Source organism: Schistocerca cancellata, chromosome 4 (assembly GCF_023864275.1).
Source record: "Schistocerca cancellata isolate TAMUIC-IGC-003103 chromosome 4, iqSchCanc2.1, whole genome shotgun sequence".
Classification (NCBI taxonomy): Eukaryota; Metazoa; Arthropoda; class Insecta; order Orthoptera; family Acrididae; genus Schistocerca; species Schistocerca cancellata.
In genome coordinates this window covers 537,301,466-537,327,400 of record NC_064629.1, presented here as the reverse complement: position 1 = coordinate 537,327,400, position 25,935 = coordinate 537,301,466, and the positions used below count along the sequence as shown (strand labels likewise).

The 25,935-nt window shown below is 42.2% G+C and overlaps 1 protein-coding gene across 2 annotated transcripts in view; it reads left to right on the top strand.

The window, feature by feature from the left end:
- The window catches only part of LOC126184529 (IDLSRF-like peptide), a 221,142-nt gene that overhangs the window by 175,226 nt on the left and 19,981 nt on the right, over positions 1–25,935 (top strand). For both annotated transcript variants that reach the window (XM_049926934.1, XM_049926933.1), the window contains exon 3: positions 8,214–8,366. In XM_049926934.1, the coding sequence (XP_049782891.1) occupies positions 8,214–8,366 (153 nt within the window). The remainder of the gene's footprint in view (positions 1–8,213; positions 8,367–25,935) is intronic.

Below are 25,935 nucleotides of genomic sequence, written 5' to 3'. Positions count from 1 at the left end.
ACAAAGAGTGCGAGTAGAAAACTAAATATCTTAGGTTACATTTTAGGGCTTGAAAAGATGATTAAGCGCAGTAGAAGCACTTCATGAAATCATGTTTGAATCTGAAAAAGAGAAAAGTTTTATACACGCCGTCCATCCAAAAGGTTCCGCGACGGTTTTTATTTCTGACGTAGAAGCGACGTCAGCGCAGTAACTGCGGTGACAGACGTGCATTCGATCAGTCAGTTTTAGAGCAGCGGATGGACGTGCACCCGTGGTGTGTTAACGTTGTTGTGTCACAAATAGCAACGGAAAATGGAACGGAATGTCTATAAATCAAGGGTTCAAGATATTCTCCACAACGTTTGCAGGAAGAGCAAATTGCTTGCAAAATCTAACCTGTACACCTCGAGATCCCAACAAAAGCAACGAGGCATCGGCGTCTGCAGCAACGTGATTGAAATTAAAAAATGGAAAAAATCATCACTGGAGAATTGATTTGGTGTTACCAGCACTAACCTACCAGAAAACGACGCAGTACGGAATGGCTCTCTGATGGTTGGCCAAGACCGAGGAAGGTGCGACAATGACGCACATGTTGAACAACATTCCAAAGAAGTTCTAGGGTTGCCCAGAAAGTAACGCATGGCATTTTCGTTCTCAGCCGAAAACAATGCTGCGAATGCGAAACGTTACGTTACGCTGAAGTCTCCTGGGTGGGCGCGCCAAGTTTCCGTCACTTCCGACAGATAACGTAGCTGCAGGACAGTTTCAAAATGACGTCTTTAGGTGATCTACGCTACAAGCAAGGTGCCGTCATTGAATTTATCGCCGCAGAAAAAGAAACTGTGAGGAATATTCACAAACGCTTGTGCAAAGTCTACAGAGTATCTGCTGTCCACAGAAGTACAGCTATTCGCTGGGCACGGAGGGTGAGGTCATCAGAAGGCGGTTCGGCAGAACACGATTTGCAGCGTTCACACCTGACCTAGCCTCTCGGGACTTCAACTTGTTTCGACCATTAAAGGATGTCATTCATGGAAGACATTTTGAGGACTATGAGGAGGTGACTCACACAGAGAAGCACTGGCTCCGCCACCAGGACAGGGATTAGTACCGACAGGGGATACACGCCCTTGTTTCACGCTGGAGGAAGACCATAGAACGGGATGGAGATTACATGGAAAATAGGGTGTATAGATAAGACACCATTCTTTCATGTGTTTAATTCTCATTATGTTCAATAAAGAATCCTCGAAGAAAAAAAAAACAAAAAAAACGAGGGCACTACTTTCTGGGCAACCCTCGTACGATTCGGATAGTTTCTCATGATTGTATGAAAGCTCTGTGTACTGTGCTGATGTAGGGGAAGACTGTGTGGAACAGCTGAAGCATTAAAAATGAACATCCTAACTTTCCTCTACTTTTTACTGAACCTGTCACAGAACTCTTTGAACTGAAGGGGTAGACCCCGAGTGACATACGACTAATGAGTTATTGTCATTATGAACATCATTATTATCATCATCATTGTCAGCCATTTGACTTCCAGTCATGTATAATAATGTGCTCTGAACCTTTTAAAGAATTACAGCTTTCAGCCCCAAGAATCAGTGTTGTTTCCTGATGTTTCTAATGTCATTAAACCACCTGCATTTGGTCGTCGTCTTTGTCGTTACTAATCTCTTGGCATCAAGCGAAGAACTTCCTTGGTCCATCAATCATCCGTTCGCCTATCTACAGTTTAACCATCTCCATTTCACTCTCATTACGGTTATAACCACATCCCATAATCCCGTCTGTTCCATTATCAATTTACTTTTTTTTCTGTCCCTCCTGGTAATTTTAACATGCATATTGCTGCTGATCGCTCAGCAACGTTCAATTTTGAGATGCTCTTCTCTGATATGCTAAAATTCATAATATGCATTCCTTGCACGCTTTTCTTTTCAGACTCATCGAAAGCTTTGTTTTCTTTCTCTTTCTTCTCTTGTGTACCCAGTCATTTTCATCCACAGCTATTAATATAACAACTTTTCCTCTGGGCCTCATTGTTAATTTGTGTTTTTAGTTATTCGAGATGAATAAATGCTACATTACTTTAACCTTACTTTTATCTATTTTCAAGAAATATTTGAAACTAACTGAACTAAGTAAGTCCATTGGTGGTTAAATTTTATCCACTCTTGACGCAAACAGTGCAGTGTCATCCACTACTTAAAGATGGTTCAGGTACAACCCACTTACCCGTATTCGCTGCTCAGTTTCCAGTGTAAAATTTCCTCTAGCACTGCTGACAGTATGAGATCTTCTTGCATGACTCCTCCATCATTTGTGAATTTCTGACTTTGTTGTTAATGTCTAATACTATTTTAATAACAGTAATGTTTATATTCTTCGGAACAATAACATTAGTCGAATTAACGCCTGGTTTCTCAAGCGCTGTTAGAACAGATTTTCTTGATAGTGAGTCAGTCTATTTTGCAAAATCTGTATATCCCAGGATAGGTAGTAATTCATACCACTAAACAATCTTCGATATTCCTTTGTGATGCAGGGCCATAGAATTATAATAGTGACATTTTGAGGGAAACTGACAAGTGAATTATGGAAGAAATTAAATAAGCTAGCTAAATCTAAGGAAACAGTATAGTGCGACGAAGCCCTACGTCAGTGAAATTATTCATGATGGGGGCTACTGCAGATAGGGGGAGGAAATACGAACAACGAAGAAGAAAAAGTTGGTAAATAATTTGAAGCTCACTGAAACCCTGATATCACTAACACCAGTCGAGTAAAATATCATGTGTAATAATACACTGAAGCGCCAAAGAAACAGGTATAGGCATGCGTATTCAAATACAGAGATATGTAAACAGACAGAAAACAGCGCTGCGGTCGGGAACGCCTATATAAGGCAACAAGTGTCTGGTAGTGTTGTTAGATTGGTTACTGCTGCTACAATGGCAGTTTATCAAGATTTAGGTGAGTTTAAATGTGCTATTATAGTCGGCGCACGAGCGATGGGACACTTCATCTCCGAGATAGCGATGAAGCGGGGATTATACCGTACGACCATTTCACGAGTGTATCGTGAATATCAGGAATCCGGTAAAACATCAAATCTCCAACATGGCTGCGGCCGGAAAAAGGTCCTGCAAGAACGGGACCAACGACGACTGAAGAGAATCGTTCAACACAGTGCAACACTTTCGCAAATTGTTACAGATTTCAGTGCTGTAATATCAACAAGTGTCAGAGTGCGAACCATTTAACGAAATATCATCATTATGGGCTTTCGGAGCCGAGTACCGACTCGTGTACCCTTGATGAGTGCACGAAACATTGCTTCACGCCTCTCCCGGGCCCGTCAACACTGACAAACGATTGTTGATGACTGGAAACATGTTGCCTGGCCGGACGAGTCTCGTTTCAAATTGTATCGAGCAGATGGACGTGTACGGGTATGGAGACAACCTCCTAAATCCATGTACCCTGCACGTCAGCAGGGGCTGTTAAAGCTGGTGGAGAATCTGTAATGGTGTGGGGCGTGTGATTTTGGAGTGATGTGGGACCTCTGATACGTATAGATACGACTCTGACAGGTAACACATACGTAAGCATCCTCTCTGTGTGATTTTTTGGTTTGTGGGGCGCTCAACTGCGTGGTTATCAGCGCCCGTACAATTATCCAATCTTTGCTCAGTCCAATTTCGCCACTTTCCTGGATGATGATGAAATGATGAGGACAACACAAACACCCAGTCATCTCGAGGTAGGTGAAAATCCCTGACCCCGCCGGGAATCGAACCCGGGACCCCGTGCTCGGGAAGCGAGAACGCTACCGCGAGACCACGAGCGGCGGACAAGCATCCTCTCTGATCACCTGCATCCATTCATGTCCATTGTGCATTCCGACGGACTTTGGCAGAACAATGTGACACCCCACACGACCACCATTTCTACAGAGTGTTTCCAGGAACACTCTTCTGAGCTTAAACATTTCCACTGGCCACCAGTCCCACCAGACATGAACATTATTGAGGAGATATGAGATGCCTTGCAACGTGCTGTGCGGAGGAGATCTCCACACCGTCGTGCTCTAACGGATTTATGGACAGCCCTGCAGGATTCATGGTGTCATTTCCTCCATCACTACTTCAGAAATTAGTCGTGTCCACGTTACGTCGTGCTGCGGCACATCTGCGTGCTCGCGGAGGCCCTACACGATATTAGGCAGGTGTACCAGTTTATTTGTCTCCTCAGTATATATTAAATACCTACATTCATTGTTCATCTACTCTTGCATAAAATTGACTTTTTTTGCAGTGAGGAGTGACATTAATGCAGCTGTATACTACACTACTAGTATAGCGACGCAGCGTAACAGCCAACAGCCGCAGTGACCGCCGACAATATCAGTAGAATTATCAGCCTCAAAAATGTACTTCAGTTTAGTAAGTGGTTACACTTAGTGCCCCAAAAGCGGGCATGCCAAACTTGTAACATTCGTGGTGTAAAAAAATCAACGATAAATGTAAGGAAAGTCCTTGCTGTGAAGTGATGGTCACGAAGTAACATACCTTCTCACTCAAAAAGTTTCAAATAAATCAGAATATGTCGGAAACCATAATTATATAGTAATATACAAGAATCTGACTTTGGGTTATTACAACAAAAGACAAGAAACAACAACAAAACAAAAAAAAACAGAAAACGCAAATACTTATCTTATTACTGATTTCAACTGAAATAAACTAACAAGTTTATTCGGAGTATAAATAAATCGAAATTAAAAAAAAACGATACGAAAGCCAAAAATACCCTCGAAAATGTACAGTACGCAAACAGTAATATAAAATTAAAAAAGGTCAGTTAGACGAAAGAATAAAAGCATGACTTGAACAGCATAGGTTAAGAAGATGTAAATGCAAGGGTTGGACAAAAATGTGGAAAACAGTGAGAAATGAATGCTTGAAAATAAATGCAGATGCTAGAAAAACCTGTAGGTTGCGCTATTGTATTTGGACACAAACGGCTCCTCTCCAGTGTCCTCAATATGCTGGAAGTGTCAGTCACGGCCACAACAGTGCTCTGTGTAACTGGCCGTGAATCATGTCGGAGCTAAGTAAATTGGAACGTGGGGAAGTTGATGGTGCTGATATGGTAGTTGTTTCCGTCACTAAGGTAGCCAAAGCGTTTGGTGTTTCAAGAGGCACCGTATCGTAGATTTATACCGCATACAGGGAAAACGGAAAGACACAGCGTGGGCGAATGTGAGTACTGAGTGGGCATGACGGTCGGTCATTGAAGAACATTGTGACGAAAAGCAAAGGACAACAGCTGCAAAATTTACTGCAGGACTGCACTCGCAAACCATGTCAGTAACAAAACAATGCGAAGGGAGCTCCAAAAACTGGGAACTGTAGGGCGAGATGAAATTCCAAAACCACACATTGGTTATGCAAATGCCCGTAACGGGTAAACTTGATGATGCGGTCATCAAAACCTGGGCTATGGAGCGACAGAAGAAAATAATTTTTTCGGTTGAGTCCTGTTGCACACTCTTTCCCGCCTCTATACGAGTTTACACCTCAAGAGTGGAATATGGCGAGGTTTCAGAGTTGATTTGGGCAGCCATATCGTAGTACACCATGGTTACTCGGCAAAGTCGAAGAACTGCCAAGAATTATGTGACTGTGTTAGCTGATCATGTCCGGTCCATGGTACTATGTTTGTTCCCCAGTGGTGATCCTGTGTTCCAAGACAGCAGGGCCCTGTTCACACAGCTGGCATTGTTCATTGTTTGTGAGGGCGAGGCTGATTTTTCGCGTCCTCCCTGGCCACCACACTCGCCAATCTCATAGTTATTAAGCCTTTACGGTCTACTTTGGAGAGAACGACGCGTGATCGCTATCCAGCTTCATTATCGTTAGCCGAATGTGCCACTTTTTTGCAGGAAGAAAAGTATAAGGCTCCCTTGAAAACCATAAAGGTCCTGTATTTATTCATTCGTAGACGACTGGAAACTTTTTTGAACGCTAACGCTTCTGTTGCACCGTATGGGACTTGGTAGTGGTATGTGTTTTTGGCGTTTCTATATTTCTTTTACCACAGTATTTAACCTGTGGTGCAAAGATAATTTCAGTCACGCGAGTCCTCTCTGTTATTGCATTTTTAACAGAGTCAGTATGCATCTCCACGACTGTATAGTTGCAAGATAGGCAGCTCCCGTCCGCGCCCAAATCTTCCACATTTAACCGATGTCCTGTACGGCGCGAACTAGTTGGGTGTGACGTGGCTAACGAAAACACCAACATAAACAAGTTTTTGATGGAATAAAGACGAAAATACATTGTTAATAAAAAAAGCAGAAATTTTAGCACTAAACCACAAAAAAAGTCAATTTTATTGCAAAATTTTGACATATGATCAAATTCTCGCGTATATTGAGCAAAATTCGTTGTTACTCAGAAAGAGAATGACTCATTATTCAGCAACAGAAGAGACTATTGGAGCAACAATGTGAAACATACTTCATTGTTATCATTCCCCTTATCAAATTACGCATAGCTGCCACGTACAATCCCTCTATCAATCCATTCCTTAGTCGCCCGAAGAATCTTCTATGCTATGGTTGCTATGTAAGTATTCTCTCATTCATATAGTTTATTTATGCTGTGTTATCTGTATAGTTTTCAGTTTCTCGGCGAATATTTTCAGTTCTCCTTGGAATGTGTCATTGCTTATGTCTCATAGTTCCATTAACTCCTCAAAAAATTCGGTCACATAGGTTCTAATGTTTCTCTTAGCTTACCTTTTTCACATTTCACGACCGTAAAAATGTATGAACGTTATATTTCATTATTGTTTCTAACTGAATCAGTGATCAGATAACGATGACTTAACGTAATTATAGATTTGATAACACGTAACATCTGTGACGCTGTAGCACATTAAAAGCAGATGGATACACACATGTTGCTAGTTATGGATTGATACCAAACACAATAATATAGCAGCAACGGATGCATTCCACAATTGTAGTGGTTTGGAGCATTTGTAATCCATGAAATGGTACTGGCGCTAGTTGGTAAACTGATAACTAGTGGGAAGTTGAGTGTGAACGTAGGGTCGGATAACTCGTGCATCTACACTAACCACCATATTGTTACGTACCATCTTAACTGGGGATTTGTAATGATTACAACAGAAACAGATTACTGTTTCCAGCTGCAACAAAATTTTCGACTCTTACCGATTACGACCATCAACTACAGATATTAAGATGTATCAGTGTTATAGAACTGTTTCTTTACTTTTTTGCTTCGTCCCGTACTAGTGCTCTGTTTCTGATGAGGCGTTCACCATCATCATGAGTCTTGGTTTCTGTGGCCAAATGTCTTCCGTGTCATCAAAAGTCATTTTTCGCTTTAAAATATAAGTTGTCTGTCTCTGTATCGTATCATCTGTTGACGTTGTGTGTGTGCGTGCGTGTCGATATTTTACTGGTTTGCATATCGTGTGTATTACAGCGAATCATCTCGGATGTGTCCTGACCTAACATGGAAAGCTGCCTAAGACCCACACGCTGATCTGCCGATACTCTTCTAATCATGGTAACCTGTGTTTACCGCATTGTGTAAAACTATCGAGTCTACACTTTACGCACAAATTGTCGAAACATTCCGTTCCTGTTAGCTTTGAATTAGTATTATAGGAAAGAAATAAACTGAATCGCTTCCATATGGAGTGTTCTGACAAAATAAGAAGCTTTCATCACGCCCTGGAGTATAAATACAAGTAATAATATTTTACGGTTGAAAGGTAAGCGTGTGAGCATAAACTCCTTAGATTAGAGCACAGCATAATAATTCAAATGCACGGAAATTCATTAGAACAGGCGTAAAAACTCCATTCCTTTCTGAAACCGTGAATACAGTATCAATAATCTCTTAAAAACGATTTGTGAATAGAAACGGTAAACTGATACGTATAAATTTCGTGAAAACAAGTATATAAATAATTTTGTGTTCCATTCTTTCTTTTGGAAAAATCATAGATAATATTTTGAAGAACCTAGTGTTGACGGAGATCCATAAATTTTGGAAATTGCATCATATGTCACGACGGTTGCTAGGTGCAGTACTCATAGATAAGGCGATTACGTAAATAAAAATAATAATGTATACTTGTACTCAAATCAAATATTAAAATCATGTCACTGTTTGCAGCAAAGCGACCACCAGTTGAAGAGACAGCATCCTTTCTACAGTCACTTCTAGCGAGCCACGGACCAAACTACCTTGAGAAGCTCTTTGGAAACAAAGCCAGAGACGCCCTGGCACCACTCGGAGGAGTCGAGAAGGTCGCTATTGCTCTTTCAGGTAAGTTTATTTACCTCCTTGTTTCTCTCGTCGTTGCACCATATTCTGGTCGTCTACAGAAATATACTTTAGGTTCACCCAAATTTACTATGAACCTTTTTAATGAAAAGAGCTCTCCCCTCAATTCCGATACGTAGAACGCCTTCATTTACAGGGGTCGCGTAAGACATCAGTAGTGGCAGCTACATCGCCCTGTATAGCCATATACAACACAGTAATCAATTGAATCTACAGATTCCTTCCCAGACTCCTGCACGTGGAACATTGGAATTTCTAAAACCGTATAAAATACAGTAATTAAATTAATTTATTTACTGAAATTCCATTCATCTACAGCATGTCTAGGCCTTCAGCTCGAAACTGCATCAATATAGATGGGATTCTTCACCGAATTCGATAGTTGTTCTGAAGTATATAGACTAAGAAAAGAAGATAAGAGTAGAATTTACCCATCTACCTAAGTGATTGGACAAATTGGCCACTACATACATCACTAGAATTACTGTATCAGCTGCTTTACTTTTTGTGAAACAAATTACTTTGTATGAGGCCCTTAACGGCTGAGATGGTAATGTAGCTGGAGGAATTAACAACTCCAGCAACTGTTGCAAATGCATAGTATCCCTGCAGCAATTCATGTTATTACAAATGACCACTCTAGAAATTCTATAGAAGTTAATACAGTATTATTAGTTTCAGACACTTATGTAAATTTGAGGCCGACATTGATAGATTTAATGCATACTTTGTAGAGCCGACAACTATTCTTAAATACATCAAATGAATTCGCGATTGCGCATAAGGACTACGATCAGCTGTAGAATGGAATGAGGACAATGAAAATTTGTGCCCGACCGGGACCCAAACCCGTATTTCCCACTTATCGCAAACTGTCACTTTGCCATTTGGCTATCTGTGCATGACTCACGGCCAGACCAACTTCCACATGTCGTCAACCGTGCGTCTACGACCTGTACTCGTACATCTTTTATACATACTCCCGTACAGGTCAGACGTTGCATTTGAAAGTTGCTTGCCTGCTATCAGCATACAAATACGATATTGCAATGCCTATGTTATTGTGTTACGATGCAAAGTTCCTTTGGACATGCGTATCCAAAGGAACTTTGCATCGTAATTAGAATAACACAGGCACTGCAATATGGTACTTTTTCTCTTTATTGAAACTGCTCTCCACTTATAGACGACTGAGAGGAACGACCATTTATCCACCTAATAATGGACACTTGAGTTTGTTTTTATAGTCAGTAATTTTCAGTTTAGTTTCTTGGGTGAACTGTTAGCAACTAGACTGCTCTTTCATTGTTGTTTCCAAATAATAACTAATATGAAATATAATCTAGCCAAAAAATGAAAGTAACAATGAAATACTGGTAATGTGGATTTTTCCCATGATGTGGGAATGGTATCAGTGAGGTCTCCTAGAAGTATTTTGGCGGAGTGTGTGTATATGACGTACTAGTATTTCACGTGGAACCGGATGTGGTTCGTGTTTGAGGGGAATGAAAAGTGGACGAACTGAAAAGGGAATACGTAAAATTGTATTAGTTAGGTACGCACATTGATCATAACAGACTGGGAACAACAAGAGGTAGATGAATCGCAGTTGACTGAAATGAGAGATTTTCGGAACTCTTATACACCTACAGTACATCCATATCTAGAAGGGGCCAAACTCTGGTCTTCCGAGTGCGGGATGGCCCTTTCGGAGAACTGCCACACAAGTTGGACGTGATGCGTCAGATGTACAACGATGCTGAGCAGTTGTCACGTAAACATTCTCGCACCCAAAGACGATGTTCAGGACGTCCAGACTGCACAGACGCCCGCCAGGCTCCGGCTCTTTGTATTGTAAGGGCAGCAGTGGCAGAACGTACGGCTACCACAAACCAGATGAGAGTACTTGTGAGCCCAGACGTGACAACACGAACTACTGTCAACTGGTTGTTAGCAGTGTGACTACAGGCACGCACACCTCTATCCTGTCTTTCACTCGCGTCACAGCGTCGGAGCCCACGGCTGGACTTGTGCCATCAGAGGATCACTTGGAAGATGGAATGGTACGCCGTGCTCTTCAGCAATGAAAACAGATTCTGTGTGGACGCAAGTGATGATCGTCTGAGCATGCGATGTAGACGTGTTGAGTGCAGACTCGTAGAGTGCATCCGTGCAAGACACACTGGCCCCATCCGTGGCCTTAATGTCTATCGTATGATAATCTACAATTCCCTTTCACCTTTCGTGTTTCTGGAGGCGACGATAACCAGCGTTCGCTACATGCAGAATATTGTTATACCCGTTCTTTTGCTGTTCGCGCAACAGAAAGGTGATGTGTTTTCCGACAAGATAATGTTCACTCACACACTGCCCGTGAAACTAACTGATTGTGCCCTGCAAGAAGTGCAGTAACGTCATTGGCCATGCGCAATCTCCAGACTTGTCTCTAGCTGAACACTGACGGGATGTGACAAATTTGACTAGTACGGCTCATCAGGCAACAACTCTTACCGAACTACGTGAACAGGTTGAGCAGGCATGGCATAACGTATCCCAGCACAATATTCGTAATCTGTTTGATAAACTGGATGCCAGAGTCAGCGCCTCCATCGCCACCATATACACTGCTGCAGCAATACATCTCGAATGAATGGATACCTCTAAACGGGTGTACTACTTGTTTTTTTTTTCCTGCAGTGTATAGTGCAGATAAGGCCAGCGACTGAAAAAAGTGTGCTGAAACATGGGCGCAGATCAATGTGCCATATGTGACGATTCTGATGAACTGTATCTTCACGCTGGCGTCAATGGTTTGCGGCCGTAGCACGAGATACATGAATCTGACGCATGGACGGAACGTCGTGCGAACTTGAGCGCCGTCACAGTATACTGTTCAAAATGACTGCAAGACGCTTCCATGACAGCGACGAAGTTGCAGCTGCAGGTCCGTCTTGATGCTCAAACTGAATGGGCAGGACGAGGTGACAGACAAATCTTAAAAGGCTTAGCTGGCGTACACTCCTGTCAGATTGCAACTTCAAAAAATAAAGCGTACGTGGGAGTGCATGGGCCAAAGCCTGCCTACGCTGACATAGGTGCTGATAACGTCTTTTTCCGATAGAGGTTTCCTATTCTGTCTTAGTTTCAACTGCATCTCTATGACCATACAAGAAAGTAAAACATCCTTTTAAAACTTTGTTGGTTTTTAAGAGTTGCTGCAATTTTGAGTAGATTAGCACTCCCGCTCCAAATGACGGCAGCCTTAATGTGTTTCCAGATTTTGGTTCCACAGTATGCTGGGAGTCATTTTCATTAAATTTGTTTTCTCTCGGAAGTTTCGTTAAAATTGTTATGGAGATTACGAATTGATTTAAGGGTCGTGAATACATCGTCTGATTAATTGATTACTAATTCCATCACGCCTCTTTCTTTGTTTGCACATTCGAGTGGCTGCCGAGGCATTCGCCTTGCCAACTGACGGTCCTGGAAAAGATCGTTGTGTTAGATGTTGCCTGATATAAAAAGTACTTGTGTGCGCCCGACACACAATCAATTACCTGCTATGAAGTGTAGTGCACACCTGACCCATTTAGGGTTACTGTACAGTTCTCAGCCCTATTGTGTATGTCTAGGAAGTCTCAGCCTAGCTTGTTACAGAACATTCGGAGTATCTCTCTGAAGCTCTCCATGCGACTCAGATCCAGGAGGCCACGATCACTTGTGGAAACAATGCTGCAAATTGTGAACTTTTTTGAAGCTCTGTGAGAAAGGCTGAGGTTCTCAAACATATCTGCCAGTCACTGGAACGACCCAAGTATGAGGTCGGAGCCCAGACGACAGGCATCACTTGTCCTAACTGGCGCAATAACATGCAGTTGGATACACCCTGTTGCCTTAGTTGCTTCTGAAATAGTCTCTTCACTCCATTGGACGAGGACACCAGGAATACAAACTCAGTACATATGGTGTTCCTTTCCATCCCTTACTTCCAGTTCACCTAAAGGGTACCATTCTTAGCCACACATTTAAGCTGGCATATGCCTTTTCGTCCCATTTACATGACACTCAGAACGTTCCCAACAGATGAAGTGAGTCATTGGCTTAGTTTCAGTTTCCGTGGAATATAGCTCGTCGAATGTGTTGTTTAGGGGCGTGGGTGTACACATTGACGTCTCCATTGTTCCTGTTTACCGTGTGCAGGGAGCTTAGACCTACCATTGACACTCACGCCACTCACAGTCAAGTGTGCGATAGGTAATAGCTCCCGTACGTCCTGTAGACGAGACATTGTCAGCAACAGCGGATAGTAATTGAGGAAACCTTTGGCATGTCTGGTACACAAATCTCGGTTGGCCTCACGATACACCCATTCACAGCAGTTTCTAACTGCTTGGCCGTAGTCAAGGCTATTTCAAGCTGCTTAAGAGCACTGACAAATCCCCTGCACGCGAACGATATACACTGATGTGAAGAGAATGAGTATCACGTTATCGTGTAAAAATATACTGAAACGTAATGACTGTGGTGGACTTGATGTCATTTACTAGGTGATTATCATCATCAGTACAAGACACCTCCTATTTTTGTAGCTGTGTCTGCCACAGGAGAATGGCAATGAACCAAGGTAGCGGTGGCTTTTCGGTGTTGCAGCAGGATCTGTAGTAATTCCAGTTTGCGACGACTCTTGTTCCCATTGAACCAGCGGCGATTCAGAGAAAGTACAAATGGGCATTCAGCATGAATTAAATTACCTACCTACCCAGAATTTCATAAATCATATGTGGAATATTATTGTGGGACGTTCTATGCAGATGCCACCCGCCCATTCTCGACTTGCATATCACTTTGAGGGCACAACGTGGCACCACACTTACGGAACTTCCGAAAATATTCGTAGAGGGTGTGTACTGAATGATAATTCTTGTCATTAACCGCTCCAAGTATAGATTTTTGATCGTCCTGTGTGTCGATACTGGGTAATAAATACGGTGAGCGGTAAATGAAGTGGGCAAATCTTCTATTTCTTCGTATCCTTGTGCTTTCTCACAGTAGTTTTTCTAACAAACACTACATTTCAACATGCGAATGTTCCTCGGCTACCGCTCGATCACAAGCTACAGTCAAGCTATTACCTCTGTTTCTCTAAGTCAAGTATTAATGCTACAGCTACGCCTTTTGCACAGTGTATTATCAACGCAAATTTAGAGTACTTTTTAATGCTGAAGACGAGGCAATGCTTAAGATTTCTTGTAAAATGTAACAGCGGAGTAACCCATACTATGTACTGGTCCCTCGAGACATCGCGCTGTAGATCCTTCACAACTGTTATGCGAACGTGAGTGAAAACTCTAATGCTTCCATTTCTTTCCGACCTCAAGAACTCATTAATTGCTCATATTACGCTCGCAGGTATGCCTTCACCCAGAAAAAGCTATCCTCCATAGCTAGGTCTAAATAATAGTATGTAAATTTTCAGGTAATGCTTTTGCAGCAACGTTTAGTCCTGCAATCTCTCTCTCTCACTCTCTCTCTGTCTCCTTCAGTATCCCTGAAATGCGCGCCTCATCTACTGCTACGACCATTACTTAATTTCTTTATAGATGTAACAGCAATACTTTTGTAACTTACCTGATATCAGCCTCGGATACGAAAAACTGTTCGTAATTTAAGTGCTAAATTAGCTCACAGTTGTTTTGTCACAATGCCTAATTGTCCGTGAACGGGACTTTTATCAACACCTTTACTATGGCACACAGAAATACGAGGAAAATTTCACGATTACAAATGTAGCTGATGTTGTAATGTTTACTACAAACGACTAGAAAGGAAGCAAGTCGTATTTATTTCATCTGAGCAGGTTACATAGTACCAGGATTTGACACAAACAATACTTTTTTTCAGAGTAACTTAAAGAATGATAACAATTTTAATATGAAAACTTGTAGTAAAATATTAGTAGTAGAACTAAAATTATTTTAAACGAGTTTTGCATGCACATAGTGCCCCTGGGAAAAACGGTACTGACTAAGCGCCAACAAGAATAACACGCCCTTATGGTACAATATAACTGCTGTCCTATAATAACAATTAATAATAATAGAAGTAGCAGATGCAAAATGTATTTACTGGGGTGAAAGAGTGACATAGACGAGTTCTGATGGAAAGAAATTCAGATAAACGGCAGTTGCTACGGGTTTTGCGACGCAGGGAACGGTTGATGGGAAAGGAAGGTACTTAGTTGTAATAGGGAAAGGGGTGCGTACGGAACAAAGGAAAGCATTATTGTTATTTTAGGAGATATCTCATTAGCTGAAGCTGAAGATTTTATTCAGTTCTCTTATATAATGAGGGCGATGATTACAGAGTCGGAGCCGGCCGAGGGGGCCGAGCGGTTCTAGGCGCTGCAGTTTGGAACTGCGCGACCACTACGGTCGCAGGTTCGAATCCTGCCTCGGGCATGGATGTGTGTGATGTCCCTAGGCTAGTTAGGTTTAAGTAGTTCTAAGTTCTAGGGGACTGATGACCTCAGAAGTTAAGTCCCCTAGTGCTGAGAGCCATTTGAACCATTTTTTGAACAGAGTCGGATTCCTGCTGCTACGAAGACCTTCGATAAGGCAGCTAACAGATGAAGTGTTTTTTCTGTTGGTATCAAGTGTTTCTGCTTTGCTGTTCGAACAAGAGCGTTAATGTCGAAGAGCGATATAAGGGACGGTATACTTTGGAAATGGAAATGAGCGTTTGGAGTCTTTGACCGGGAGGCCCCTTGCGGGCAGGTCTTATTACATTCGACGCCACATGGGCGACCTGCGCGCCGGATGGGGATGAAATGATGATGAAGACAACGCTACACCCAGTCCCAGAGCGGAGAACATCTCCGACCCAGCCGAGAATCGAACCCGGCCCGTAGGACGGCAATCCGTCATGCTGACCACTCAGCTATCGGGGCGAACACTGTATACATTGATGAGATAGTAAAGAAGACATAATGTGTAGAAATCCCGAAGCTTGTAGCCATAGATATAGATAAGATGGAGAAATGTGATTAAAAATTTGGGAGCGCCATGAGGTGCTGAGAAAGACGTTCCTCGATAGCGTCTCTGTAATCACAGAAGTAAAACTTTTTTCTCAGATCGAAAGTAATTACTCTTTACATTTTTGCGGGGGACGGAAAGTTGCTGACGTTTTCTCGTAAACCGTAGACATGTGCTCATCTCATTTTAATTTTTCATCTGTTATTACTACTAGACTCTTTGCTGAGGAAGGGTGATTTAGATTCGTCCCATTTACCATTAAAAAGGTTGGAGATACCCGAAATTTCAGGCTAATGGCCAACTAGGAATGCTTATGTTTTGTATGGTTTAGTACATAGGTATAACAGGAGATGATATACAGTGTAACAGCCGTGTTGACGCGAAGCGACGATGTCGGCGAATGTCAGGCACGAGAGAAATCATTACACTGCTCTCGGAATCAAATTTAGGTTGTTCATTTCGTCAAGTAAAATGTCGAAGTATACAAATACAGATGCGTAGTTAAAATCTAGAATACACATCATAGTTTGCCTCTTATTTGTCTATGTCTAGCTTCAGGTCGTCTGTTACCTTCATTGAAGCAGATATTGAGCTAGACTGTTTAAGAAAGTCCGATTCGTATTTGTCTACAAGGGTGTTTTTATAAGCAACCAGCAATGGCCTAAGCACAATTTTATCAAGTTTTCTGCGTCTTCCCTCCATTACTTAAGTCGCTACTACAATGACCTGCAAGAAGGTACCCCTATTTGCGTCTCACAACAGCTCTTGCGTATCATATGTATTTATAACACCACTGGTTGAACACTAAAAAGTATCGAGGAATGGCAGCTGTGCTACCGACCTGTTTCTTTAAACTATAACTCATTTTAATTTGTTGATTTGTAAACCGATGAATTCAATAGCGCATTATTCTTACTATTTATAATAAGCCGATATGAGATATAAAAACTGTTTGCTAAAATGAATTTCAGCATATCGATTAAACTCATTCCGTATTAATTTACAACATTACAATACATAGATTTAATATTTTTATTAATGATTTAATGGTTAAGGAAGCTCCTGGTGGAATCTGTGGGAAATATTCGAGTAAGTTACATGTGTTACCTTCCTGCACCATATTGCGATTCCCTGAAAGTCCCAGAGTAGGATGCTAATTTGGGTACGGTAAAAGGCAATGAGATATTGCTGAATTCTTCAGCTCAAGATTCATCAGACCACACGAATGCGAAACTTGGTCTCCAAAGTCGTGCAGTCTAGGCCCCTCTTCACAAAAGAGTTAAAGGGTGAATCATGAACAGCTCGATTTGGAAAGTCACCAGCGACGTCTACTTCATAATTTAACATCGTGCAAACCATATTGATCGCAGACGTTGTTGAAAAATGAATCTTTGATATTATGCCAACCACCCTACTTCGGAGAAACAAAATTTTGGAGGACATTGACCCTCATCCTACACGTGTATGTCTGCAATCTGCCATTCGTTTATCACAGATATTAAGAGATTAGATTTTGCGTAATAATACTCCCTCTGAAAGCTTGACGCATTTTATATGGTAGACGGAACTGACACCATGAATCCTGCAGGGTTGTACATAAATCAGCAATAGTACGAGGGGGTGGAAACCTCTTCAGGACAGCACGTTGCAAAGCATCCCAGATATGCTCAATAATGTCCATATCTCGGGAATTCGGTGGCCAGCGGAAGTGTTTAAACTCAGAAGATGTTCCTGGAGCCACTAGATAGCAATTCTAGACGTGTGGTGTGTCGCATTGTCATGTTTGAATTGCACAGGTGAGTCGGAATGCACAATGAACATGAATGGATGCAGGTGGTCAGACAAGATGCTTACGTATGTGTCACCTATCAGAGTCTATCTAGACGTATCAGGAGTCCCTTATCACTGCAACTGCACAAGCCTCACACCATTACAGAGCTTCCAGCAACTTGGACAGTCCCCTGCTGACATGGACGGTCAATGGATTAGTTAGGTTGTCTCCATACGCTTACGCGTCCACCCGCTCGGTACAATTTGAAACGAGAGTCATCCCACCAAGCAACATGTTTCCAGTCATCAACAGGCCAACGTCGGGGTTGACGAGCGCAGGTGAGGCGTAAAGCTTTGTTTCGTGCAGTCATCAAGGGTGCACCAGCGGGCCTTCGGCTCCGAAAGCCATTATCGATGATGATTCGTTGAATAGTTCACATGCTGAAACTTTTTGATGGCCCAGCATTGAAATCTGCAGCAATTTGTGGAAGGGTTGCACGTCCGTCACGTTGAACGATTCCCTTCAGTCGTCTTTGTCCCGTTCTTCAAGGATCTTTTTCCCGTCCTCAGCGATGTTGGAAATTTCCTGTTTTACCGGATTCCTTGAAATGATCGTACAGGAAAACCCCACTTCATCGCTACCTCGGAGATACTGTGTCCCATCACTTGTGCACTGACAGTAACACCAAGTTCCAACTCACTTAAATCTTGATAACGTGTTATTGAAGCAGCAGTAACCGACCTTAACAACTGCGCCAGAGACTTGTTGTCTTACATAGCCGTTGCCGACCGTAACGCCTTACTCCACCTGTTTATATAACTCTGTATTTGAATATTCATGCTTATACCACTTTCTTTGCCGGCCGAAGTGGCCGTGCGGTTAAAGGCGCTGCAGTCTGGAACCGCAAGACCGCTACGGTCGCAGGTTCGAATCCTGCCTCGGGCATGGATGTTTGTGATGTCCTTAGGTTAGTTAGGTTTAACTAGTTCTGAGTTCTAGGGGACTAATGACCCCAGCAGTTGACTCCCATAGTGCTCAGAGCCATTTGAACCACTTTCTTTGGTGCTTCAGTGTAAATATTACTGCATAAATTTTTGATACTGTCGAAGTTTAAGATCTTTCTGAGACTATTATCAGCGAACGGTCGTGGTCATAGATTATCCAAAGTTTCAGATGTCCTCTGGAGTCTCCGAGGTGAAACGGATGCTATACACTGCTAGAAAGGCGGTTACAATTAGAGAGGAATGAATTTTAAGGTTTTACATCATGTAGACATCGAACTACTTGATGAGAGGTCCCTAGCAGAACAAGATAATATCTGGGAAATAAATAGGTCGTTACTTATTCAAAGGAGCAAATCTGTAAGTTGCATAACGAATTACGTTAAAACTTAAATTTTGATGTTCTGGTAGGAACTGGAGTTTCATTACATCCTTACGTGAGTTCTGTTTCTTAATCATTGCACCACCATCTTGGTATATCTTTTTAAACTGCCATTTATAAGACTTATGAGGTGTGTGAGTAAAGTAATGGGTGTGATCTTCGAAAATTTGAAGCAAGTCTAGGGGGAACATAGCTAATCAGGAGAACAAGTAGTTCGCTGCACAGATCATTTTTGTAAGGCCGAGAATACGTTGAAGATGAAGCTCGCTCAAGGAGAAGGTCAACTTCAAAACTTGTCATTTAACAGTAGCGATTCCGTGCAAGGTGAATCGAGTGAGACCGGACACTGCGAGAGATCTGGAAACACTGTGTTATTCTAGTTGTGTAGATCAGTATGTTCATCCCTTCCTGCAGCTAAGTCAGAGTTTCAGCTCCGTATGGCCATCACGTGATTTTTGAGAGCGCCATCAGTGAAGTTTTGTTTTTGTTCTGTGTTACGAAAATGTAACAGACGAATTTGGAGCAACATTATGCCATCAAATTATGTTTTAAGTTTGGAATATCTGTGAGAGTGATCTTTGAAACGTTGAAGCAAGCCTTTGGTGAACATTCCGTATCAGGAGCACAAGTTTTTCGCTGGTGCAGATCATTTCTGGAAGGCCGAGAATTCGTTGAAGATGAAGCTCGCTCGGGGAGAAGGTCAATTTCAAAACATGACTTTTGACAGTAGGGGTATCGTCCAACGTGAATCGAGTGAGAGCGGACACTGCAAAGAAGTGGAACCTGCAACATGACAACGCCCCATGATCTCAAAAGGCGTTTAAATTGTTCCACTGCCCCGTTCCACAGCCCCCCACCCCCTCCTTTCCCCCCCACCCCCCACCCTATTTAACTGATCTGAATCCTTTCGACTTTTTTCTTTTTCCGAAATTGAGAAAGTCTTGAAAGGACATCGTTTTTGGCCCCTGGAGAACATTCAGATGCCTGCGAAGGACATGTTAAAGGACTTACGAGTTGAAGCCTTACAGCACTGCTACCAAGACTGGGAACAACGACTCTCCTGAGGGAACTACTTAGAAAGGAAGAATATTATTATTTGAAAAAAATAAAAGAAAAACTATGATCTCGTTACTTTTCTCACGCACCTTGTACTCCCTGGGTCTGAACCAAAAGTGGAGTAAATAAAATGAAGAGTATGTGAACTTCAATTTTTAACAGAGAATTTTCAAATCGAAGTCAGATGAAAATGTGAGGTTTTTCGGGAGCTTAATCTTAGTTATTACGCGTTGTCTGCGTGGGGCAGTCGGTAATCAACGAAAGATCACTGCTGGAATGTTAATACACATCATCGTGGGAGGTAACTGACGTAAAGTGCATATATATCGTGAAGTGCGGTAGCGACACATTAATTACGGCACAGACCACAATTTACTGAAAGCAGAACTGTTAGTGAGGTACACCCTCTTTTATGTGGTTTAATCCGTCCAAACGAGGATGGCACGTGTGGGATGGCTGAAAACGGAAGGCTTTGTACCTCCTGTTGGCAAGGAATCGGGTAGTGGCTTTTTCAGTTAACATTTCCTGTGCACACGTCAGCGGCTCTGTTTGGACTGTTCTTCGAAGCACAAAGGCCTGGCGACAGTTCGCTCGTTACGCCGAAGCGCTGTTGTGCACATAGCAATTACGTCGCGCAACCCGCAATATCCGTGCTGAGAAATGGGAGGAAATGGTGTTCTTCGTAAGGAAAGCATTTCACAGTCCCCGCGCGTCAGCTATAAAACCTGACACAGGGCAGGAGATGGGCCTGTCACGCTATAAACTCAGATACACAATGACGACATTTTTCTGTTTAATTCTGGGGTAGTTTTTATATTTTAAAAAGGTCACGAGCATATCTTTTCATGGAAGCACTCACTCAAACCTCTTCCACCTTATCTGATCTTCTCTCTCTTCGTAATAAACTTTTAATTTAAGAAAAAAACAAAATAAATCTACATACTTGTCAACAAAAGCAGCAATACTTTGTAAATCTATTACTTGTTTAGATGTCAGTTCCGGGATACATAGCCGATATTATCAAGAACAACCAATTCCTTTCTACTGGACAGAACTGGAAAATGACATGGTCAAAATGATGAATTTATAGGATGACCATGCCAGTTAAGAGTTATAAAAATAATTGAAAAAAAAACGCACGTATACTTCAAGGTCCATTGCTGCAATCATGTCTAGCGTTCTCGTCTGTTTTAAATGTATCAGAAAACATTACTTTCTATCTTAGAATGGTGAGATAAAATAAATTTTTATAGAGCAGTTCAAATACTGTTTTACATTTACGGTGTCTGCACTGAGGGTTCCCTTGTATCGTCTTAAATTTTGGTTTAGTGAAGCACCTGCAGCTCCACAATTTTCTAAATTTTCTGTAACACTAACCTATACATTTTCTCCTCTGAATGTATTTACTGAATGAGATACAACTTTTACGGCTCTGTAACCGCTAACGGCTGGAATGGGATTTAAATCGACGACCAGCCATGCAGATTTATGTTTTCCGTGGTTTCCCTATATCACATGGATAGTTCCTTGTAAAAGGCCTTACTTACCCTAGCTTAACCGAATGTTTTGTTAGATGATCTCGACGTCGACTACGTGTTAAATGCTAGAAGGAAAAGGAGCACGGGAAGTGTTAAGTATTTGTAAACTGCAGTGTGTCCAGCGGTTTGTGAGCCTGTCATACATTTGTACGTGAGTTGTATTTGGCTCCAAGCAAGTATTCTCACGCAGTACCAGTCACATTGCCTGTATGTCTTTCTCCTCTTTCATTTACGCAACGGTTCATCATTAAGGTAAGCTGCTAAACCGAAAGCACACGGTAACACTGTCGATCGACATCACGCTCTGTCTAGTAATCCTATCAGTATACATGAACGAGACTGGAATTGAAACCACTATTATAAATCAAATGGATGCTCGGAATGTGAAGCTTATTAAGACGACCCAATATGTCTATTAGTCTGTTGACTTAACGCAGCCTCACAATAACATAAATGATATTAAATATACAATTATAAGATTTAGAAGGATCGATGGATTAGTTGCAGGTGTGCATAAGGCCTCAAACAGTATATAAAACTTCCCTGAGCCACTTCTCATCGACCACATACAATACAGATATGTGCTATGTACGTACGTCTGCTTCCTAGCTCGGTGCGTGACGAAATTACCACGTATGGGCCAGCGTGTAAACTCCAGCCCTCCAATGCCCATCCTAGTTCTGTAGCGGTTGTTTGAACTTCGAAACATGTTGAATACTGATTCGCAAGGAATTCTGCACGCACTGAATGTTCGAGCGCCAAGCAGGACTCAATCCCGTTATATACAATTATTACTGTTTTTTTCGTTTTAAACTTATTTCAAATACGGAGTATTTTTTATCACAGGCGTTGTCCTTTTTATGTTTAAGGCATCTTCTGTGGTTACTGTGAAAATGTGTGTACATAATATGTCTATGAATTTCGGTATTTGTAGATTGAAAATAGTATTTCCTTATAAAACTGGATTATAATTTACTACGATGTTCTTCTCTTGTTTGTATATTCTACGAACCACAGCTTATCCCTTCGTTGTTAGTGGATGTTGATTTCGGAATAATCTTGGTAGCTTATGCACTCACTGCAATTTTTCGATCTTTTTTGAATCCATTTTTTCCTACACTACATTGGTGCTATTTAAATTTCAGTTAGCTTTGTTGAAAGTTCACAGAAGAACTAGTGCAGTTGTTTCATGTGTTCCACACTCAGCATAGTGTTTAAGTTTATTTATATGTTTTCCATGTAGGTTGTGAGTGTTGCCAACCTCTCAATACAAATGTTTTTGTAGCCGTGTGTGTGTGTTGGGGGGGGGGGCTGTCATTGGGGGCAGGGGGGAGGGGTCGTCTCTGTGCGTGTGTGCGTGCGCGCGCACGTCTAAGTGTAATAGTAATCGATGTCCACCCTCAAACTTGAAACATTACTCCCCTAACGCTCCTGCACTCACATCTCTGCAAAACATCTAATAGATACTGTTACTAATTTACAGATTTGCACTCACTCATTCACAAACACACACACACACACACACACACACACACACACACGCAATACACTAACTCCCTTCTCACGTGCCTCTCAACTACTTAGCAGTGTTCACTTAGTTTGTCTTGTAGTGGTACACAGAGTGTATCCAGGTTTTGCGGGTGTTCGAAAGCAACTGTCTCCATAAATGTTAGCCAGTGTCCTTCTCTTTGAAGACTATTAAGCTACTGTGCAAGTGGGAAGTAATCGCTACTATTTGGCTACCCAAATATAGTAATAGAGGAGCTCTATTAGCAGCTTCCTGCGGGACTTACTTGCATGTGCAAGTCCTCACATGCTATACAAAATTTCGTCCGTTGATTAAGGACTGTTGCATTCCATCTAATTGCGATCAAAGGGAAAATCACGTGTCGTTGAATGCAGTCAGTCACCATAATGTGCAGTTTGTCATCTGCTACTGTATTCATCCATGTCCTCGTTCTTATTCTCTACGGAAATTTAACTACAGGCCAAAGACAAGGCAAAGATATTATAACAAATTTATTACTGTTCGCATATAAGGTCTGCATCAGAATCGAGGTCGCTGCAGGTTGTAAACGAGCCCATTTAGGGTAACAGGTCCAGGAACTGATCTTCCAGTCGTTGCAGGAAACATTCTGGCCTTCGCCGAAAGTTATTTAACGATTTTTCCCTCACATAGCCAACTTCTTTCTTCTTTCTTTTCCATAGCATTTTTCCCCTCAAGTAAGAGTCTGCTTTTTTCCGTATTTGGCTAATTTTATTTCATTATTTCACTTTGTGGCCGGATCCCCTTCCTTGCGCCACAGTCGCCTAAGTAACCTAACAGAGGGAAGTAATCATCGCCATCTGTCTGTGACTCATGTAAACTTGGTTCTGTATGCTATTCTGTTTTAACTGTTTGTGTATAGTACCCGCTGAGGCAGAATTTGCACCCCTGGATTTGCCTGAATAAGCGTGGAAAACCGTCAAAAAACCACACTCAGGTAGGTATACCGCCACGCTCGTCCATCTGCGCGTGGATTTGCTTCGGATATAACCTACCTCCTCGTCTCATAAGCTAGCGCACTGTGCCTTACGCTATACGAGCAGGCCTCCATCAACTAACTAAATGGACTATTTTTTGTACATTACATTTTAAAACAAATTATACAAACTTAAGATACATTTTTGCCGTTATTTTTTAGAGTAAGTAATAAATACCTATTACGGTGGTGACAGAAACTCTCTGTGGTGAGTGTACTCCGTATGGTTCATCTGCGTTTCTCGGGTGCATTTGGCGCAACATCAAGTGACGCATTGCAAGTAGTGTTTGGGGCTCTGTCTCTCTTGATCTGCATGTCACAGAGAGAGCTGCCATGTTCCTGATGAAGAAAAAAATGGCCGCAAGAAGGAAATAAAATACTAGAAAATACTAGGGACTCGTAAAGATAATCGCACCTTTATCAGACAGCGTATTACGGACTTTTAGCAAGAGAGATGGGACTCTTCTGCCACTGACACGCGAAATTATTGCGTCTTCTCAATTGTCAGGTATATAGAATCCAGAAGAAAGAGTAAACCAGCTGTGAATTTGGATCCATACATATATCTAACCATATCCTACGGGAATGTTCTGCTTATGAGTCGTTAATGACAGAAGGGAGACAGCAGCATAAGGCAATCGTATCTACGAAGTAGTGAGTAATGAGGTGAAATTTAGCTTCAGCTTTTCACACAGAACCAAAAGAGAGCAAGCAGACCAACTACTGCGTGTCCATGACGGAAGGATATGACATGCCGTGAAGGAGGGTAATGGTTCAGTATCAGGACAGGAATGCACATAAAAAGGTTTAGTAGATCGTCAGCTTCTCCGAGTGGCCTTCGGATCCGAAGGCAAGTCTAAAAGGCGGAATGGCCCTTCAGAACCTACCTTAGTCCGCAACTGGTTAAATGGCAAATGCTCGCCAACGCTGTCGATTTGCTTTTGGATCCAAGAGACTCCTAAAGGTAGAGTGAAAAGGAGGCTGGATCAGGAGTACAAAATGGCTCTGAGAACCACGGGACTTAACTGCTATGGTCATCAGTCCGCTAGAACTTAGAACTACTTAAACCTAACTAACCTAAGGACATCACACATATCCATGCCCGAGGCAGGATTCGAACCTGTGACCGTAGCGGTCGCGCGGTTCCAGACTGTAGCGCCTAGAACCGCTCGGCCACTCCGGCCGGCGGATCAGGAGTACACTAGCTACTGAAATTACTTAATGTTACTCAAAACACTTCTATAGAATTTCTCATCTTCTCCACGTATTTCTGTAGTAATGATGAATTTATTCCTTACTTTTACCTTTCTAATCACTCTCTCTCAATATTTATTATTGTTATTTCTCTTCCATTCTTATTACACAGAGGTGGAAAAAGTCATGGAATAAGGATATGCACATATACAGATGACGGCAGCATCACGAATACAGGATATAAAAGGGTAATGAATTAGTGGAGCTGTCATTTGTAGTCAGATGATTCATGTGAATAGATTTCTGACATGATTATCGCTGCACGACGGCAATTAACAGGCTCTGAACGCGGAATGGTAGTTGGAGCTAGACGCATGGGACATTCCATTTCGGAAATTGTTGCAGAAATCAATATTCCGAGATCCACAGTAATAAGAGAGTGCTGACAGTACCAGATTTTAGGCATTACCTCTCACCATGGACAACGCAGTGGCCGACGGCCTTCACTTAACGACCGACTGCAGCGGCGTTTGCGTAGAGTTGTCAGTGCTAACAGAAAAGAAAAACTGCGTGAAATAACCGCAGAAATCAGTATGGCACGTACGGCGAACATATCCGTTGGAAGAGTACCGCGAAAATGGGCGTTAATGGGCTATGGCAGCAGACGACCGACACCTCTCCTGTGCTCGTGACCATATCAGTTGGACCCAAGACGACTGGAAAACCGTGGCCTGGACAAATAAACCCCGATTTCAGTTGGTAGGAGCTGATGGTAGGGATTAGAGTGTGGCGCAGACTCCACGAAGCCATGGACTCAAGTTATCAACTAGACACTGTGCAAGCTGGTGGTTGCTCCATAATAGTGTGGGCTGTGTTTACATGGAATTGACTGGGTTCTCTGGTCCAACTGAACCTATCAATGACTGGAAATGGTTATATTCGGCTATTTGGATACCCTCTGCTACCATTAATGGACTTCGTGTTCCCAAACAACGATGGAATTTTTATGGATAACAGTGCGCCATTATCACCGGGCCATAATTGTTCTGGACATTT